Raw genomic sequence first — 20905 nt, forward strand, 5'->3', positions numbered from 1 at the left:
ACGGGTGCGCCAGCCACAGCACACCACTTGCTATGGACATGTCCTGGCCTGTCATCACTGCGAAGAATCTGCCTTGCTGGGCTGCAGAGCTCAGTCGCCACTCTCAATGACTGGATCCTTCCTAGAGGGACCCCTCAACACCGCAAAGCTATATATGACAGCTTGCTCACCTACTTTATAAGAAGCGAAACCATTAACTTAATCTAGGCACCTCACCGGAAAAACCACTGGGGTTGCCTTTTCATACAAGTACAATTTTCTATTTTTTTTTATGACTGAATAAACGCATTTCTCTCTCTCTCTCTCTCTCTCTCATTTAGCACTCGTGAGGCACTCGTGCATCCTCGGACGCCGTGCTGTCCCGCTATGAACGCGGCGCACGCGCGGTCACTGTTAAGTTGCTTTATTGCGAGTAGGAACAAATTTAAAGAAGGCTAGATAATCCGCGCAGAATTGGAAGAAGCAACACATGTTTTCCCCTGCTATACTGTTGCATTAGCAACGATGTTTACGACATTCGCCTTTCTTATAAATATTCATAAGTATGAAACACCGGCGTACGTTCTTGTGGAGTATTTTCAATATTCTTAATTCGTAAGTCAACCATTATATAGCGAGAAATTGGCCGCGAGCAGCGTTTTCTCACAAGACGGCACTGTCACGAATTTCAGCGTTCCAGAAACAGACGGAGACACGATGGGAGCATATTAAAAAGACATATCCGACGCCCAAAAGCACAGTGACGTCATATTTAGTTTCGTGGGACTGTTTCAGATACCGGCAAAAAAAAAAAAAGGCACCTAACAGGTAACGCCACGGAAACGCCTTCATTGAGTGTATACCCGCCCACCGCGATATCGCAATGGATACGGCGTCTTCTTCGATCCTTCTTCGATCCGACTGCATTTCGACGAGAGCGGAATGCAAATAGTTACTTAGATTAGGTACTTACTTACAGCTAGGTGCATGGAAAAGTATTCCAGTAGGTAAAATTATTCTGCAGTTCCCCGCTATGGCGTGCCTCAAAATCAGGTCGTAGTTTTGACACCATGAATTCAATTTTAACACTTGTGTATTAAAACGCGAATACTCAAAATTTTGCGCAATTGAGCTCAGATGATTAGGTAACTAATCGGCAATCACACTTCGAAAATACTTTGAATAACTCGGGACGGATGCACATAATAATATATCGTTGGTGTCAATATTGGCTAATATGTACCGCTTCATTTTAAAGCTTGGATCAAAGTAATGTAGAACAAGAAATAAAAACCCGTTTACATCCGGTGGCATATACGGACATGCCCAGTAGACGAAGAATGGGATAGCCGCATGTATAGGAAATTTGAGAAAATCAAAGGAGACGACTGTCATGCGCTGTTCCGTTAAAAGGTATCTGTGGCATATATCATCGGCCACTGGGCAGATGGCGTTCCGGCTATTTCAGCTTGCTGCAAGATCTGCTAATGCCATCCGCTTGAGCTCCTATACGACGGAAATGAGCGGCCACGCGAACAGCAACAGACGCGCGCCCGTTTCATGGCGTGTTTGAAGCAGATAAGTGAGCTCGCTTATCACGGCAGTGATCCACGCAGCACTCAAACGCCTATGACATGCACAATTACAATATGTATGTAGAACGTGGAAATGCTTGCCCCGATATCGACGCTGGTTAGAGAGCATCGATTGTGAACGCGTTCTGTTTCATCCGCTCGCTGGGCCATCTGATGTGGCGCTGCTGTCAGCATGGAAATAAAATCCCTATATAAGAAAAGTACCGCCATCTACTCTTTCCTCCGCCGCCTCCTCTCCTAAAGCGCTTGCTTTTTTCTTTACTTTTTGCTTGCGAAAGCTAAGTCGACGGTGGCGCACCTAGAAAGTCCACGTTGAAGCTTTCAGGCCGGCCGCGCGCCGCCGCCGCCGCCGGCGACTGCGGCTGCGCAGAGGACTTTCAACATGGCTCTGAGGCGGAAAAAAAGAAAATATAAAGAAGTGAAAAGCGCGCGCTATCATCGTACAATCGGAGATACAGGAGAGAGAGAAGCGGCGTTTATCAAAGGATGGCGGTACTTTTCTTATATAGGGACTTTACATGGAAAGCTTGTGCGTCCGGATGCTTATGTGCTGATGAGCCTATATTACGCGTACAGGTTTTATGCCGTGATTTAGTGTTTTGTTAGGTAGAACACAGGTTCGCCCACTACCACAGCTGCGTCGAAGGAAGGAAGGAAGGAAGGATGGAAGGAAGGAGGAATAGACGGAAAGACAGGGAGGTTAGCCAGTTCTCCGAGCGGCTGGCTACCCTGTGCTGGGGAAAGGGAGAAAGGGGAATAAAAGATAATAGAAAATAGGTGTTAAGAAAAATTGAGAATACGGCACTGCTTAAAGTCTGTCTCTGAGACCAGTTCTCCGCAAGAAGAGCAACAACGCTTTCAAAGCCTTCTGTCAAAGTTTCGTGCTACGTACGCCACATAGAGTTTCCTGCAGAATTTGCCAGATGGCGCTAGTGTTGCAAACATGGCGGTTCAGTCGGCATGGTAACGATGGCTACTGCACGGATTTGCTTAAACTCCGTCCTTCTGGCTTCAAACGACTTTATGACTTTGCAAATGGCGCTCTATAAAGTCAGCAGTTTGTGATGATTATATACATGCGCGCATAGTCTTATTGCTACCATGCGTTTAGAAAAGTATCGTTGCTTGAAAATTTAGGCACACAAAGGCTGATAAAGCGTAATAAATCAAGCTATAAGGATGTCTGAAGCCCAAAACACGAAGAATAGACAGATCCACGTATGCTGCCTACACATCGCACCGGCAGAATTCTCTCATCAAGTAAAGTATACGTTTAATACGACGCTTTACAGTCTCTACAACAGAATATATGAGTTTGCAGAATCGCTGAATGTCATGATCGATGCGGATCCTTTGAACTTCATGCTCAAGCACCAAATGATACCACGTGCACGCGTTTATAGTGCATGGGTATAGTGCATGGGTATCTTAGCGCTTCACGGTGCATGCAACAAATGGAAAACGAGCGCGCATTGCAAGCATACATCAACCTTACGAACTATTTCAGGATGTACTGACTGACATAAGCGACTCTCGGTCCTGTAGCATCACCAGAGTTGGTGTTGGTCACACGGGATAGTCTCATGAAGTGACAGTGCGAAGACATAGATGCGCAGAGGATGTCCGCTATTTCTTTTTTTTTTTTTTTTTGCCTGTCAACGTGGTCATTGAAGTGCGACATCATGAACTTCCCTCGAGCATGCGCAGATAGGTTTTGTGTCTTTCCTCTGTTCCGCCACTCCATGTGTGAGCTTTCAGTTGACAGGAGGAGTCTGAGCTCTCCTTTTCGTTCTTCTAGTGCGGGTGTTTAGTACGCCTGTCTTTCCGCACCACGAACGTCACGGAAGTACCGCTATCCTTGCATTTCTCTCATTGTTGCTTATTGTGCAGAACAGCCTCTCACACACAAGATATGCGTAAAACATTCAATAGAATTTCAACAGGACCCTATCGGGCTTTCTACTGTTATTTGACATACCCCGTGTTTTTTTCACGGTGGCAGCATGTGGCACTGCAACTTGCTTCGGATGCGACACACCAGTTCCTTCTTTTCTCTCATACTTTCGAGTCCTTTTTCTTCCTTTCTCAAGCACCGGGTAGGCAGTCGAATGTCTAACTTCCCTGTATTTCCCTTCACTACCTTTCTCTTAGGTTTGTTCTAGTATACCGTCACTATGCGTAACGAACTCTGTCAGTGCGTCATACATTACCTTGCGGTTACTCAGTTTATACCTCATAAGGGTGGATCCAAGCTTTACGCAACGTTTGACAGAGATTTCGGGTAGCAAGAAAGGCGAGATGTTAATTCTTGTTTCTTCGCTCTTCGGTAGTGCAGGCGAGGATCTTTCGACGTGAAATGTCAGGTTAGTTCGGTCAGCACAGGGGGTCGCTTGCTAAGACCGCGTGCAATCGGAAAACACGCAATGCTATTATCGCTCATATATTTGCAACCGTACTTGATTATCAACGGCGCCTTACTTTGACATAGTTGTGTAGAGGAAAGAAGTCATTGCTCGATAATGCATGGGTCGCGTTCGCAGACGGCGCCGTTGTTGCTCCACTCGTGACGCATTCGGAGCTAAATTTAACCTCTCTCTCTCGGCGCTCACAGAGGCATAGCTTGGCCGTACATTTGTCGATCAGAGCGGGACTGATAGCGTTTAAAAGAACCATAGTAGGTATAGTCCATCAAATTCATACTGGTGCTCATCGAGACTTATATGGCTTACAAGTGTGCAACAGTATGACGCTGGCTCGGTTATGGCAACCCAGCGTTCGACACGTGTAGGGCCCAGAAATAGCGGGAAGAGACTCGAAAAGCATGACAGAGGTATGCCAATCCGCGCTTATAACCATCTCTGACCACGCCGGGCCCACTAGAAAGAAGGATTGAGCACGACTGTAAGACTATAGGCCGTAGGAATCCCACTAGCTGCATTCATTAGTTAATCTCTTATAAGCATTTTAATGCGGGAATAAAAGTCACTTGCGTATTTCGTCACGTCATTTCGGCACCCTAGTGCCCATGCACCCTCAGCAGCCAGCAGAAGGCGTCTCACGTACCCCACAACGGCTGTGTCCACCATACAGCCCTATCCGATATTTATTATTATTATTATTATTATTATTATTATTATTATTATTATTATTATTATTATTATTATTATTATTATTATTATTATTATTATTATTATTATTATTATTATTTTGCTCTTCACAACATATTGTCTTTTACTGTGAAGAACTCGCTCATTCCGAATCAGCATGGATTTCTGACCGGCCGCTCCACTATCACAAATCTCACAAGTTTCATGACACAGATCTCCACGCCGGTACTTCAAAGGGGGCAAGTTGACACCATTTATTGCGATCTCAGCAAGGCTTTTGATGTAGTCAGCCACTCGCTGCTTCTGATGAAGATTACGCACTTTGACATTGACTCGTCAGTTGTGAACCTCTTGCGCAGTTATCTTCTTGATAGATCGTGTTATGTTAACGTCAATGGTCAAACGTCTTCTTCTTACATGGCAACTAGCGGCGTCCCTCAAGGGTCAGTATTAGGACCACTCCTTTTTTTAATTTTTATTAATGACGTTCTTTCTGTTATTCGGAACTCTTCTTTCCTTCTATATGCCGATGACATCAAGATTTTAAAGAAAATTCACACTGTTGATGACTGTCGCGCCCTGCAGTCTGACCTGTTTTCTTTTCTAAATGGTGCAAGGATAATAGGCTTACCTTGAATGCTGCTAAAACCAAAGTCATGACTTTCACACGCAAAACAGCAAGTATTTCTTTTTCTTATTCTGTAGATTCTGTGCCGTTGTGTAAGGTCTGCGAGATCAATGATCTTGGTGTACTTTTTGATGCAACCTTACACTTTTCGGCGCACATTAAACGTGTTGCAATACGGGGTATGCGCTCTCTAGGTTTTGTATGCAGACTATCGAGGGAATTAAAGTCTCCTACTCCGTTCCGCAAATTGTACACAACCATCTGTCTTCCTCAACTCGAATATGCGTCGGTCGTCTGGAATGGCTCTTCTAGATCCAACAGTGACATTATAGATCGTGTCCAGAAAAAGTTTCTAAGCATATATAATCACCGCTTTGCAAACCTGGACATTGCACCCTGTACTAGCACTTTTGGATTGTTGTCGTTGCCCTCCCTTCGCGACCGACGTAATCGCGCTGACCTCCTGTTTCTCTTCAAACTCATTCACGGTAACCTCACGTGTCCCGAACTTCTCAGCTGTGTCATGTTCCGTATCCCACGCAAGATCACCAGAGAACATAGACCTTTCCATGTTCCTGCCTGTCATCACGAACACTCAACCGTCCACAGGATACAGAGTCTTTACAACGCTTACTTTCGTGATCTTGATATCTTTCATAACTCCTTGTCATCGTTCATTTCCGAGCTTTGCCTTGTGTTATAATTTCATGCATTGTTCAAGTGCCCTTCTCCTCCTTCTTCTTTTGTATTTGAATGAATGAACTTTTATTTCCCTTTTTAAGAAAGGGGAGGGGCCGGGGGGGGGGGGGGGAGAGGGAGGCCTGTGTGCTCCAGTCTTAGCACCTTGTGCTGCCAGACGTCCGCCTACCAGTCGTGGTAGGCCTCCGCTACCTCCTCAGCCCACCTCAGGACTCGGTCCTGCAGGGTGGGATCGGAGCTGCGCAGGGCAGTCTCCCACAGCTCCTCGCTACTAATTAATGGTTTGAGGTTGCGGGGGGGATATTTGATGGGGCATTTCCACATTATATGGGAGAGATCTGCTGTTTGGACAGGGCAGGAGCGACACTTGGGTGTCGGGTATGTATTTTGTATTTACTTTGCGCTTTGTTCTCGGTACTCTCTTCTTTTCACAATTTTTATTTTTAATCATTTATTTTTTAATGATATTCCACTGCAGTGTTTTGTTTTTGGTTTGTAATGTATGTGTGCGCCAGCACTCAGACCTTCGGGTTGTTCCTGGGCACGTTAAATAAACATGATTGATTATTATTATTATTATTATTATTATTATTATTATTATTATTATTATTATTATTATTATTATTATTATTATTATTATTATTATTATTTGTTTATTCGCCGCAGCATAGCCTCATTCTCTCCTGAACATACATGCATTCACAGAGTATAGCAGCGATCTGGAAACGAAACTAATGCGTTCTGTAAGAGCCGACGCAGAAAAATAAACCGGAAACCGCCCTAACCATGTGCGCGTCTACAGGTTGTTCATTTCCGCACTTGCATCGACGAATGTGGTCGGAATGGCGAGGCGGATGCGCATAACAGTTGGGTAGGCACGGCCTTACCTTCGGTCGTGGCGGAGCTAGACCACCTTCGAAATGCATTCGCACAAACAGCGCACCAGAGGAAACTTGTCTCTGGAAGCGGAAGACGTACGACCTGGGCGCGCAGCGCGCGGGGACGAACCACCGTATAAACACAATCACGCACCGCCATTGCGCAAGGCGCATTTTTTAAGCTTCCGCGTCTCCGAAGGAGTCTCTCAGTTATACAAGCGGACGAGGCTGCCGCATACATTATATAGACTGACCGTTGATGAAGTACACGGGATTGGTTCCCGCTGAGCTTCGTCGGTCCATGGTGTCCTCTGACCGGCCGTTGACTCGACTCGGCGGGCAAGAAGACTCCTAGTAATCCCGGAACGATGTCTTCGGTGTCGGCGCAGTCGCTCCGCCAGAATCGCCTACACTCTCATGCGCCGAGCGGTGGAAGCAAAGGGCCGCGCGCTCACAGTGACCGCGAAGAGATCAACTTTGCATGACCGGCGTTCTCGCAAGCACACACGCACGGTTGGTGCAGCAGTCGCGCTGTACGAGGAGCGCAGACGCAGCCGTCACAATCGGGCGGCAGCGGTGGCGGCGCGGCGCTCGCGATAAATAAGATTCCCCGGCTCGCGGGCACGGCGCAAACAGCTGGCGGAGATGCGTCGCCCTACGTAGCAGCAGCAGCAGCAGCAGCAGCGTTTGCGACGCCGGCAGCGGCGGCCACAATTCGACGCCCTGTTTGGCTTGTCGAGCAGCCGCGTATATATATACGCGCGGCCACAGATTCTATAGCTGCTAAAGGGTTCCTTCCTGCTGGCCCAACCGTTGAATTTTCCACACACACACACACAAAAGTAGTATCTCCAAGTTCTCCAGATACTACTGTATCGACGCCCTGCATTCTCTATAACAGAACCTTTGAATGTCATCATCGATGCTCATGATCGATGCGGAGCCTTTCAACATCATGCTCAAGCATGACGTTCAAATAAAGGAAGAAAAGAAAAGAAAAACGAGACTATATAGAGAGAATTCAGGCACTGCGATCGTTCAGCTATCGTGAGAATGACGGTTAGCATCTACGTGGGTTTGTCTAATTCTCGTGCTTGCGGCTTCGGACTTTCTTGTGGCTTTTTTTTTTTACTCTTGAATCTTTCTAAATTTCCGACTCATTCGTACATTTTTAAACACCTGGAGACGTGTATAATCACTGTAATTGGAGTCTCCTTCGGGGACTCCCTTGGTGACAAAAGGTATTTCGCGAGTACGCATGTGGCACTTGGACAGTTACGACGATATAAATGCCCAATTTTTTTCTACAGGCCCATTCGAAGCCGTTTGACATCCTTTGGTGGTGTTTTCCCTGACGTGTCCACAAAAGAAAAAGTTAATGCGTTACTACACAGCGCAACATGTCCGCGGACCTCGGAGATACCTATGGGGCTACATTACACGTATACAGGTTTTCAAGTGAAGCTTTGTTGGTCAGGCCACCAGGATTTTTCCTACCGTGGGTGCTACTGCCCTCACGCAGACTTCCTCACACGCACTACCATCTCTACTACCCTTACAGGCGTCCTGACGGCCGCCAGTCTTGTTGTCTACGAAGTTACGCAGTGATAAAACGAGTGATACCTAAATATCCTTGTTGCAACAATTGTACGTCATCAAGAACACAGTTCTTTAATGAAGCAAATCTTTCTATGCCTACTTTCCTAGGCATTGCGGTTTGGCTTATCTGCTTGGCCAGCCTTTCGACGATTAAGGTGCCGTTTACTATTGCGCTTTCTCCAGGATTGGCCCACTCTATATAGCCGGCGCTCCGTCCCTGGATAGTGTCATAGCAAAGGGAACCAATACCGGAGACAGTATAATGCATGGTCACGTGGGTCATGCGGTCGGGGGTTTCCACGTCTTGCTGTCTCCACTGCGGGTAATCGCTATATATATGGGGCAAAACGCCGGGCAGAGTATAATCAGCTGCATTTCAATTATTTAACCGCTTCACGAGAGCTTAGCTTCTCACATTACAGCTGGTGGGTCGGATCTGCGTAATCTTGCTTCTTGGTATCTCGTGGCAACAGTGGCTCCTTTGTTATTATCGAAGCGAAACACACAGCTCAACCTACTTTGCTCTTTGGTGTCCCCGGGAATAAGCGCGAATCTGGGACGACACATCTCAGATCGCCGGCGTGCATGCCTCCCCTGCCTCGCAGGAAGACGCGCTCGACCCAGCTGTCCTCACTCCGGCTGCCCAGCGTCCAGAGCGGCAGCAGCAGCAGCGAAGGCCGGGGACATGCCCCGCTGCGCCGGGGGGCCTCCCGTTCCTCCCATCGGATGGCCTCGCAGGGCGTCACTGCAGCCGCGGCCCAGAGACCGCGCTCCTGCTGCTCGGCGACCAGGAGACCCCGCTCGGCGGACAGGTCGCGGCCGCCGGACAGCGGCGCTTCGCCAGCGGCAGCCGTCGGCGACTTCGACGACGAGGAGAACCGCTTGCCGGCGCTGCTGCTCCCGCAGACCCGGCCGCTGTCGTCGGCTGTTGGCCGGGGGGCGCAGCCCCACGGCAACCACCAGGGGGACGGACGCAGACAGCGATCGAGGTGCGCACAGCTATCAGCGTTGAACCATTTCGGCGTTTCCGATTTCCGCAGGCCTCGAAGAAACTCTGTGAATATCCGTGTTACCTGTATGCATGCGTGTATCTGTGGGACTGCATGTGCTATGGAGATGATATCGTCTGTCGCGGCATTCCCTGCTTTTGCCTCGGTTAAGAGAACTTGTGCCCCTCGGGAAAGCCCTTGTGCATGCGCGAGCAATTGTCCGCCTCGTGTGGTAATGCCAAGGACACGAGACAATCTTTTCTGTGCGCTCTGTACTTCTGATGAAAGAACCGAGCTAAAAAAAAAAAAACACAAAAAAACACGTAATCCTAGAAGGAACAGGAACCCTACCTCTATAATCTAGTCTCGGTCTTCTCAAGTGCGCATCCAGAGCATCCAACGTACACTACAACGAACGTTGCGGTCAACGCTTTAAATGGACATGAAATAGATACATTTTATCAATTTAGACTGCTAAAATGCTCCCTCCAAACCTTACTTCTCGTTATTTTAGGGGTATTAGCCTCCTTATTATAACAGCGCGTCCAACTATTAACTACTTACAATGTCTCCTCCCGACAAGGCGGGTTCCGGTCAAACTCTTGATTTCATCTAAGAGCCTACTTACCAAAAGCTATGCCGCGTATACCATTTCCAGCCTTGTCGATTCCGTCGAAATACGGGCGCAAATGTCATCCGTACATCTGAAACAGGCAACATTATTGCTTTACATGAACTCCACGGTGACCGCACCAATGTTTACGCCGATGAATCGCTCTGGATCAGCAGCTGCAGTGGTCGTCTTAGTTTAACCCACTTAGTTTAACCCAGCATACACAATTGTGTATGCCAAGAAAGGGTATCGTCAGCATACACAGTATTGCAGACAGTATTGATGAAAGTAGCTATATTTAAAATGTGTCGCATATGCCTTGAAACTCTTCTGATTGGAATCGTGCTGCAAGATTTAGTCATCATCAGCCTATATTTATGTCCACTGCAGCTGATTCTGCAGCCGTACGCTTTTGTGATTCTGAAGATACAAGAGATGTGCCGTCCTCGACTGCGCTTCCCTTCTCTTGGTATCCATTCTGTAATTCTAATGGTCCACCGGTTATCAATCCTACGCATTACATGGCCTACCCAGCTCCATTTTTTCCCTCTTAATGTCAACTAGAATATCGGCTATCCCCGTTTGCTCTCTGATCCACACCGCTCTCTTCCTGTTAACGTTAGGCCTAACATTTTTCATTCCATCGATCTTTTTGCAAGATTGTGCAGTGGGTGCAAAATGTTCTAGTAAAACAAGGGGTAAAGTAAACGGTCATGTCTCTTTGCTCGGTGTGAGTATGTCATTGTATGTAGTGGGTACACTTCTTTCATTGTTTTTTCACAGTGTGTGTTGTTGCAACAGTCATAATTTTCATGTGCCTGGATAGGTGCTTGTCAAGCCTGCGTTCTCGTGTCTGATGTTCCTGTAGGGAGTTTTCGCACCGAGTGTACAATCTGTAAACTTGCCAAAGCTTAAAAAATTCAAAATTCTTAATCGATTCTGCAGCCATACGCCTTTTTGATTCTGAAGATGCAAGAAACGCGGTGAAAGTAAGTTTTCAATTGACGGAATTCATTGGTGCCTGAAAAGGTTAATCTATTAAAATTAAATTCAAAACGTCACATTTGGCATCATCGATGGCTGCCATGCTTCTAGCCCTGCGTTGGGCACCAATTCATCCAGAGGAAGCTCCCCGCCAATGGTGATCGATAGCTCAGTGATTCCAAAGCAGCCTCTCTGCGCACTTCGCCGGTGATCGTGGTGATACCACGATCAAGTTGTCGTGAACATTAGAGAAATTGACCTGCTCAGTGTTTGGTGAGTCACTGCGTTTTTGATCGACATGACCGGGGCGCGCAAATGCAGCCGCCAGAAATGCCTATGATAGTGTGAGATGCGTTTCCATCTCGTTTTGTAGAGCGCATGTGCAGCGGGGAAGTTTCGCGCGCTTGCGAGCGAGCTTTACATAGTCCACGTGAAATTCTGCTCAATTCTGTAAACAAGAAGGTTTGAATATTGCATACGTGCCCACAGATCCACCTTACCATCGGCTTAAGACAACATAACATAGACCTCTTATGCTGTCTATGACCTTGTGGTGGCATTCAGAATGTGTTTCTTTCCCTCATAATTATGACCAATAGACTCACAAGTGAAGATTCTGGATTAAAAGAAAACATTGCGCATACCTTCACTGTCAGCGTTATTGTTTCATTTCGCAACAACAACAACAACAACAACAACAACAACAACAACAACAACAACAACAACAACAACAACAACAACAACAACAACAACAACAACAACAACAACAACAACAACAACAACAACAACAACAACAACAACAACAACAACAACGCTCTCCACCATGCTTGACACATTGTATAGCTGCCCCCACGCGAAAAACGGAATTGTTAGATCATTGATTCTGACAGACTCAGGCTAGAGAGGCTTTAAAGCGTTCGTGAGTTTAGTATAAAGCATCAGGAATTCGTGGCAGATTGTGCTAATTTTCAAGCGCCTAACCGTCTGTGCGCAGGCAGTTCCTTTGTTATCTTTTTTTTTCTCACACCTTCAACCATTCCCGCTCAAGCAGTGCACGGTAGGCGACTGGTCACTTAGTTGGCCTAAAGATTTCTGGTTTCATCGCCTATTTCTGTTTAGTTACAAGTGCGAGACGGTCACTTGGTGAACCCATAAACATATACGAAATAATCTTATCGTGATTCAGGGGATAAGATAGAGTTAGCTAAAGGGCGAGCAAGCCACGCAAAATGCATTACGAGCTTACAGTGCAGGAAAGTAGAAGAAATGACAAGCACCTCGGAAACTTCAATACGGACTGTATTGAGCTGACAGCCTTGTCCAGTACATCTTGGTGCCCCCCCTCTTCGCAATTGCATGCACCTCCACTGACACAACGCCGGGACATACGGAAAGGCGGTAGCTGCATTCGCGATCGCTTTCTCCATGCCGGCCACGCTGGTCCGTGCTGAATATTCGCGACACGAACCGTCGTGCACGACTGCTTCTCGAGGATAATGCGTCTTCGCGTACTAACGAGCCAGAGCCGCCGGCTATAGCGCTCTCGTATATGCGTTGCTGTATACGGTGGTCAACGCTGATTGATATACGCCAGCTAACAGCGTAAGCAAGGCGCAGCTGCAGCTGTAAACGGCTGCAGCATCTCCTCGTATTCGTCCTGTAGCGTTTTTTGATGACGTTGTTGTCCTGGCATTTGAAAATCAAGGCCAATGTCCTTCCAGACACAAAGACAATTTTTATTGTGACGCTTTTTTTACACGTAAAGACACCATAAAAACAGAATATACACAAGCAGCAGAAGAAACGGCGATAGCACTAGCAATAACACAAACTGAAGCATACATAATAATCAGTGACTCACAAGCAGCAATTCGCAACTATGCAAATGACCGAATCTTCCCAGAGGCACTACACATATAATTGAAAGCAGCCCCCCCCCCCCCCAAAAAAAAAAAAAATCTTAAACACTTGCAATTACTATGGACACCTGCCCATACTTCGAGCTCACCGGGGGACGGCGGAAACAACGAGGCGGCACACTACGCAGCTTCAGGGCTAACCGACCAAGTTGCGACAAACATTGGTGCGTCAACTCAGAGGCCGCCGAAGAATTAAGATGAGGACGGAGAATTGGAGTGGGGAGACAGATTGTCCAAATCAAAAGATGTAACAACACATTATAAAATGCAGAGGCGTATTTATCCACCACCTCACTAAAACCTAAATAAATCGCAGTCTGTCCAGTGGCGGCAGTTACAAACGAGGGCATACGGTAATCTAGTAATGTGGAATATGCTATATCCAGATATACACAAGACAAACGATTGCAAGTCATGCGGCTCAAGAGCAACTCTTGAGCATATGCGGTGGGAAGGCCAAGGACAACAACAACAACAACAACAACAACAACAACAACAACAACAACAACAACAACACAACACAACAACAACAACAACAACAACAACACAACACACAACAACAACAACAACAACATTTTGATGTTAGTGATAGCCGGGGAATTTCGCTGGGCCCATTCTTCCAAGATCCCATAATTTAGCACCACCATCACCACCACCAACAACAACAACAACAAATTGGGAAATGACAGACCACAAGTGTCTGTTTATTCGAGTCTAAGCACTTTCATAGTGCGTGTTTCTTGCTCATTTGCGTTAATGTCATGAAGACATAAGCAACCTTAAAACCTATCCGACTTTAACGTAGTTTACGTCTAAATGCTGGCCACCAACAAAGGTTGCTAATAAACTATGTTACTGAAGAGACTTTTCCACTTTAATCTGGAGCACATGTACTCTCAAACAAGTTACATCAGCCATATGCTAGTTAAAAATAAAGGTCCAAAGAAGACTACGATGGTACCACCATACTTCTATTAAGGAGACAAACGCGAACACAAATTTCGCGAGATCTGTGTAACTTGCAGCTTCGTGCATATCATAAACACTCGACTAGCTGCAGGTATTGCTCACATGTTCACCTCGTTTGCGATTGGCGACTGCCCAGGAGGAGGTGGCCGAGAAGCAACAGGAGGCTGTCGGCCGAGGTAAACTGCGCATACTGTCTTGCGCAATGGTGGGCACCTCAACAGCGGTGTCAGAAGAATGTAGGTGAAAAAAAAATTACCGGCAGAACCCGTCTCACGATGGCTGTCAACGCAAATGCGATTAGCATTCGAGCAATGCCACGACATACCATACTGTTGAAGGCACCTTTATCTTAAAGCCTGTACTGGTTTAGACTATGCAGTAGCCCACGTCAACGCTCTATAGTTCTGTAGAGATTATTCTGAGATTTCTGTTGCTTCGGCCATACACGAAATAAACCGTCTCTGAGAACGTCCCACGTTGCTATGACACTCGCTCTTCGGGGTCGACCATGACATCACGACTACGATTGTATGACGACGACACCGTGACGACGATGCAATGACGTAGAAGGAATGACGTCGATGGAACGACGAAAGCCGGTATGGCGACGGCGTGGTGACGAGAACGGGATGGCAGTTATAGAATGATGACCATGGTACGACGACAGCGGGAAGACGACGTCATCGGGATGATGGGATGACGACTGCATGACCATTTCGATGGCGGTGTGAAAGCATGGATGGGAAAAGCGAATGTTCGTGCAGCACTGACTTTCCGTGGGGCTCGGAACACAGAAACTGTCGAGAAACACCTCGCAGCTTAACCATGCAGCTTGCATTTCAAGGGTCGTTGAGTGGCAGATTCATCCCAGAGCGTTGTGTGTTAAGCGTTACGCGCTGGTATTGGCTAATAGCCTGCCGGCTCGCGTTCTGTTGTGCATCGCTGTGCTCGTCGTCTTGTTCACTCGTCTCGCGCGGCGTCTATGAACGATGACGCAACGAACAAGTGGCCTACAGATTTTGGGTTTCTTAAACTTTCATTAAACGCGGCGCTCACGAAGAGCCAGCGGCGGCGAGTTTCACGAGGCTACATCTACTATGCAGTCGACAACATCCTACTCCTCAAGAAAGAGATGTTCTGGGTTTATCGCACACAACGTGCGCGTTGCCGCAGCTCGTTCACAGCATAACAAGCTAGAACAAGCGCGCACTTGAGGCGACGTGTTAAATGAGGTGCTGCACGCAAGATTAAATTGTCTTGCAAGATAAAGTACGAACAGTCGCGGTCGACTCCGTTTTCGGACGAACGTAACGCATTGCATTTAGACATGTAAAAAGGTTCGGACTCTTCTTGGTCAATTATTCTGCTTCACGACTACCAAGAGGTACGTTACTTCATCGCGCTTTTTTTTTTTTCTTGTGCCACTTTCAGGAGCATCGAGTCTCAGGAGCTGACTCTCATTCCTCTTCCACGAGAAGAAGTGCATAAAAATTCATCGTCCGGCCAAGAAGCCAAAGGTACGCGAAGATATGCCGGTAGTGCAAAGTGGATAAAGAAATAAATGCTCGTTGTGCACGTTGTTTCGCTTGAAACTTACTGCACGTCTGTCTGCACGTCCGAACACTGCACTGCACGTCCGGAAACTACTGCACGTCAGAACGATCACGCAATGGTCTATGGTTGTTTAGAGAAAAAAGGATAGGTCGTAGTTATCCCAGACCGGTGAACTCGGCGCTCAAATGTTTTTTTTTTTTTTAGCTCTATGCACAATTGCTGTCAGATTGAGGTAGCATCCTCAGGTTGTCCATAGGACTTAGCGTTACACTTAAACACAAAACATATCTATTATGAGGTGTTTCCTAACATTAAAGAAGTTTAAGTATTTTGTCAATGTGACCAACACTTAATCTGCTGTGTTGGAGGGATGGGATATGAATAGATAAGGATAAATTAGGTCAGTTTCGCGTTTCGAGGTGGCAGCCGTGTCCGCTGCCTTTTGCGCTTTAGAAACTTTGACTAGGTCATTGTTCTACTGCTGGACTAAGTTTATAAAAATGCGTCTCAAGGTCCTTCGGTTGGCGCTGATTGTGTTGAGTCTTCGAACCATTCTGGTTAAGCAATTACGCTCGCTGCTTAAGCGCGCATACAGCAGTTATACGATTTTAATCCCCCCCCCCCCCCCCGCCCCTTATTTTGTTCTTGTATGTTTATAACAGCGCAAACCTTAGAAAACAAGTGTGAATGACGAACCACTCGAAGGCAGTATATTTCTTTTGTGACACACGAGTAAGGTAGAGAGATAATTTTGTTTATCGAATGGCGGAGTAGTTGGCCTGAGCTTGTGCGCGCTAGGAGAGGAGAAGGGGGAGCGAAAGAGGAATGTAGGACGATAACGACAAAATAGCGATGGGAGAACGTTGGTCTTCAAAATAGCAGCATTCTTAAAGCTTTTAGTTCAGTTCACTAGTACAGTAAGTTCGGCCTTTGTTCGCGATGGGCGCGCACGAGAGTATTGTTTTCTAAATAAAGGTTTCTTTCTTGCGCGCAACCCAACCTTGGAGAAAAGAAATTCGATAACTCGAAATTTCATTTGTGCTCTGCCTTGTAGGACCCAACCATGCGTCGGGAAGCCACAGCGAGCTGTCGGCGGTTCCAAACGGCGAGGTAAGCTGTCCCAAATCATCCGAGCGTCCGGAAACAGGTGGCACGGTGGTAAAGAGCAACATATACACTGCTTTGTCAAAGGAGCAGAATAAAGCGATACCTGTCCGAATGGCAAAACGTCGTGAGTATCACTTCTATGGCACAAGATTCTACTGATGGCGTTCTGGTAATGGTAGTTTACTCGCATTTATTTATTTATTTATTTATTTATTTATTTATTTATTTATTTATTTATTTATTTATTTATTTATTTATTTATTTATTTATTTATTTATTTATTTATTTATTTATTTGCTTTTTATTTATTTATCTTTATTCCGCCTGCTGCTGAGATTATTGACCAGAATATTAGATTAACAAAATTTATGCACATCCCGCGCAGTGCAGCAATCGATGTTATGCGAAGCATTTTGGAGGTAGCTGGCTATCCAGAATCATTCGGTATTCTTCAAGCATTTGCCAGATATGCCGATATGCTTGTGTAATACAAGCAATTAAGCATTTCGTAACTTCTAGGGCACACACACACACACACACTCCGGATGATTCAACAACGAGATCTGTGTGCTGCAGCGAAAGCTATAGGCCGCCATTATTATATTGCTTAATTACGCAGAAGATAGTTATATGTACACGACCAGTACGGTTACCACACAGCAAACGTATTGGTCACTGAGTAGGCATTGAAAGAAACCGCAATTAGCACGAGTTTGTTAACTTCCTACGACGCCTTCGTAGCACCTCTAACTTTGCCATTTCTGCAGCATATTTATCAAAGACACACTTCATGTTTACGAAGGTTCACGTTACTACGTTTGATGGCTATGAAACGTCTCCAAAGCGCTATTAACAAAACTTTGCTAATCTTCAACAATGCGATCAATCACCCAACACACTTTGGGCTCTGCACACCACCAAATTTGCACACACATAACCTCGAACATGCCCAACAACGCTTTCAGATTTTCATGGCTCTAGCTCTGAATGAATTTTCGCTGACATTTGCAGCCGACATTCTCCACCGCACCTTGCCACAACAGCTTCCCTGTAAACTGCAAGGCGCGCTTTCAAAACCTACCTCCAGGCTGGTTTCGCCCCATAACTTTGCGAGCTAGCCGGAAAGCGACAGTGTCACAACGGGGGCAATGTGTGGGCCTGTCGGTGATTAAAGAAACACATAATGGGCCCTGCGTGGGAACGTACACTGAACCTTTTGTTTCATTCTGCCTAGAGCAAATTAGCTGTGCTGTCCGTTGTCTGAGTGCAAGATGACGTAAGAGAGTGATCGGCCTTAGGATTCGCGGCAAAGATAGCTTACGAAGCGAGTGAGAGGCGTCTTGCAGTGCAATGTCCTACGCCAGGTTCTACGAAACTGACGCTGAGACGTGCTTCAAGATAGCGCCATCCTTTCCATTTCTCATGTCGAAACCACTTAGCAGTAGTTCTAGGGAATGCAAGAAGGCACTTGGTACTGACGTGCCACCGTTTGTTTAGAGCAATCGTGATATATATATATATATAATAAAGCAATGCTCACACGTTTAACAACAACAAAAATACTATTATTTTACTGACGTTTCGGCCGGTGGTCCGGCCTTCAACGGAGTGAAATCCGGACCACCGGCCGAAACGTCAGTAAAATAATGGTATTTTTGTTGTTGTTAAACTTGTGAGCATTTCTTTCATAATATTTTCACCGGGTTCAGTGTAAACTCCTAATTAACTTAATATCAATGCAGAAGGCACTTGGTACTGACGTACCACCGTTTGTTTGTTGGAGCAATCATGATATATATATATATATATATATATATATATATATATATATATATATATATATATATATATATGATGACTAAAATGAAAGACAACCAGCACATGAACATGTGCGCTAGGTGTTTCGTTATCCACTGTTTTCTTTCCTGACACTTTCTGCACATCGAAACATAGAAAGCGTACTTAAGTATTCACTAGGGCTCAGAATCGAATATAGCCGGTCAAAAGCTGTCATATAAATTTAGTATGCACGCGTTTAACGTTTTGCACACGCGTCAACGCGCGACGGGGCCCATCCCTTTCGTTTTTTCGGCTTTGCTCAATTTGCACAATACTTGCTCGCGCTCCTCTTTACTTTCTTCTCTAGTTCCTGCATTCAACTATTCGAAATGAGCGTTGCACCGCAGTCATTTGCCTTACCTTGAAGATAAATAGTACTGTCTTAGAGGAAGGTACGTCCGTAGTCTGTGATCATCCGTTGCCATCTTGATATGGAACAGTGCCACCATGGCTTCAGTGTTCTTTCTTTTTCATCATATTCGTCCTTCAATATAATGCTGATCATCATCATTATCATATAATTCATCCAGGACGGCATCCCCAGCTTTCCCGAGAAGAAGAACGGCACCTCCACGAGCCTGCTCTCCCACAAGGTGGACAGGCTCGAGCGCGAGCTCGAGTCGACGTCCGACCTGCTGCGCCAGGCCAACCGCGAGCTGGCGCGCCGCGAGGCCTCGCTCGCCCAGCTGGGACGCCACAACGAGCGGCTGCGAGGACGGGTCGCGCGGCTCGAGTCCGACGTGGCCGTGTACAGGGCGGCCTCCTCCGCGGCCGCCTCGTCCTCCTCGTCCGGCGAGGAAGACGCTACGGCGGGCGCCGTCGACGGCTCTGCGGCCGCCGCCGACTTGCCGCGCTCCTCGACCCGTTGCTGCTCCGCCAGGGAGAGGGAACTCTTGCGAACCCTGGCCGGCATCTACGACAAGATAACGAGGACGGACGCTCGCAAGAGCGCCGCCAGCGGCGATAAGTGTGACGTGAGCTCGTGCGGCAAGAATCACCGGCACGCGGACGCGGGTCGCTCGCTCCCGGAAGCCCGCGTCCTGGAGCAGGTGTTCTCAAACTTTTGGCAGGAGTACCGGAGCATGAGCGGAGAACTGGAGGGTTGCAAGCAGGTCATGGCCAACCAGGAGCTCAGGATGCGCTACCTCGAGGCGCAGGTCGACGCTGCCAACAGAGTCAAGACCAGCGACTTCTTCAAGGCTGACGTGATAAAGAAGGACGCGACGAGCGGTGCAGTGGGGAGCGTGGGTGGTGGTGGTGGTGAAACTTGTGATCTTGTGCTGAACGGCGGTGATGCATGCTTGGAAACCGTGGCTTGCTGCACCGCGGTGGCCAACGTCGAGAGGCGAGTGGCGGAGGAGAGCCACCTGCTGGCGCGCCTCAGCCGCCTGCAGCTGGACAACAGCAGGCTGCAGGTCCTCAACAGGGAGGCCCTGACAAGGGAAGCGGCCGTCAAGAAGGAACTGCAGAGGGTGCAGAACAAGGTGAGCTGCATCTAAATGTGCCTATAAGGTTGAAAGGTGAAGTCGACGCGCAAATCTGTTTGTGGAGGTGCCGATAAGCGCCCTTCCTGTAACGGCAGAGCGCGAGCAAACGTAGTCATCCGCATTTACTGATTATTTCCACAGCTTAAAAAAATGGAGCACAACAGAAAGAACCGCTGACCTTCCATATATACTTTCTTAAATGCGCTGGACATACATACTCAACAATGAATGAGAACTTTCCAACTAGACGAATTTCTGCATCAGATGCCTGTGTATTTAGGTACGTTGACACTAGTGGTCACCGTTCTTCTTTAGCGGTACGAATTTGAATAGCTGTATGAATTTGAAGATGTGGCACATTTGGGTGTCCCTGGGTACCTATCGCCATGTTTTGTATGGGAACGGAACGCAAATATTTGGAGGGCAGGTTATAAGATAATTTTATGTAGTTAATCACAACCATACGGAGCCAACATATAATGAAGGCAAGGAAAGCATGGGGGACGTTATCTGTAGTTTTAACGCGACAGCGTTAAGCGCCCCGTGTCGCAGAAAATCCGGTGTGATCGCTGGTGACGCAAAAATTCATCCAACCACATCGACCGCGCAGGCCCTCCACGTGCTGCAAGGTTTCGGTGAACAAAAAATTGAATTTCTCACAGTGAAATCCGTCAGAAAAATGGTAAAGTAGGACTTTACCATTCGGCGTTGGATTCGCCGTTTGCTTGTTTACCAATCGGCGTCGGATTGTAAGTTGAATGCACGAGAAAGCCTAATTCTGCTACGAGAAAACTCAAACATTTCTACCAGACTTGTGCGCGTCGGGGCAATAGCAAACAATTAATAAAATAATAAAAAAGGGTCCTAGGGCCTTCACATTTTAATATAAGACCACTTATATTGCCCCTGGAAAAACGTCTTTCCAGCAATGCATTTCTGTTTAAAAGTGAAGCCGACTT

General features: G+C 46.8%; 2 protein-coding genes across 4 annotated transcripts in view; one reads left to right on the plus strand and one right to left on the minus strand.

Annotated features, from left to right (window-relative positions):
* The window catches only part of LOC119445916 (ATP-dependent translocase ABCB1), a 164557-nt gene extending 157096 nt beyond the window's left edge, over positions 1 to 7461 (minus strand). For all 3 annotated transcript variants that reach the window (XM_037710218.2, XM_049663725.1, XM_037710217.2), the window contains exon 1: positions 7141 to 7461. In XM_037710218.2, coding sequence (XP_037566146.1) covers positions 7141 to 7189 — 49 coding nt within the window. In that variant the 5' untranslated portion in view covers positions 7190 to 7461. The remainder of the gene's footprint in view (positions 1 to 7140) is intronic.
* Positions 7462 to 9070: 1609 nt separating this feature from the next.
* The window catches only part of LOC119444902 (uncharacterized), a 51296-nt gene continuing 39461 nt past the window's right edge, over positions 9071 to 20905 (plus strand). The window contains exons 1-4 of the mRNA XM_049664795.1: positions 9071 to 9474; positions 15391 to 15476; positions 16568 to 16623; positions 18990 to 19943. Coding sequence (XP_049520752.1) covers positions 9071 to 9474; positions 15391 to 15476; positions 16568 to 16623; positions 18990 to 19943 — 1500 coding nt within the window. The remainder of the gene's footprint in view (positions 9475 to 15390; positions 15477 to 16567; positions 16624 to 18989; positions 19944 to 20905) is intronic.

Source organism: Dermacentor silvarum, chromosome 3 (assembly GCF_013339745.2).
Source record: "Dermacentor silvarum isolate Dsil-2018 chromosome 3, BIME_Dsil_1.4, whole genome shotgun sequence".
NCBI classification, from domain to species: Eukaryota; Metazoa; Arthropoda; class Arachnida; order Ixodida; family Ixodidae; genus Dermacentor; species Dermacentor silvarum.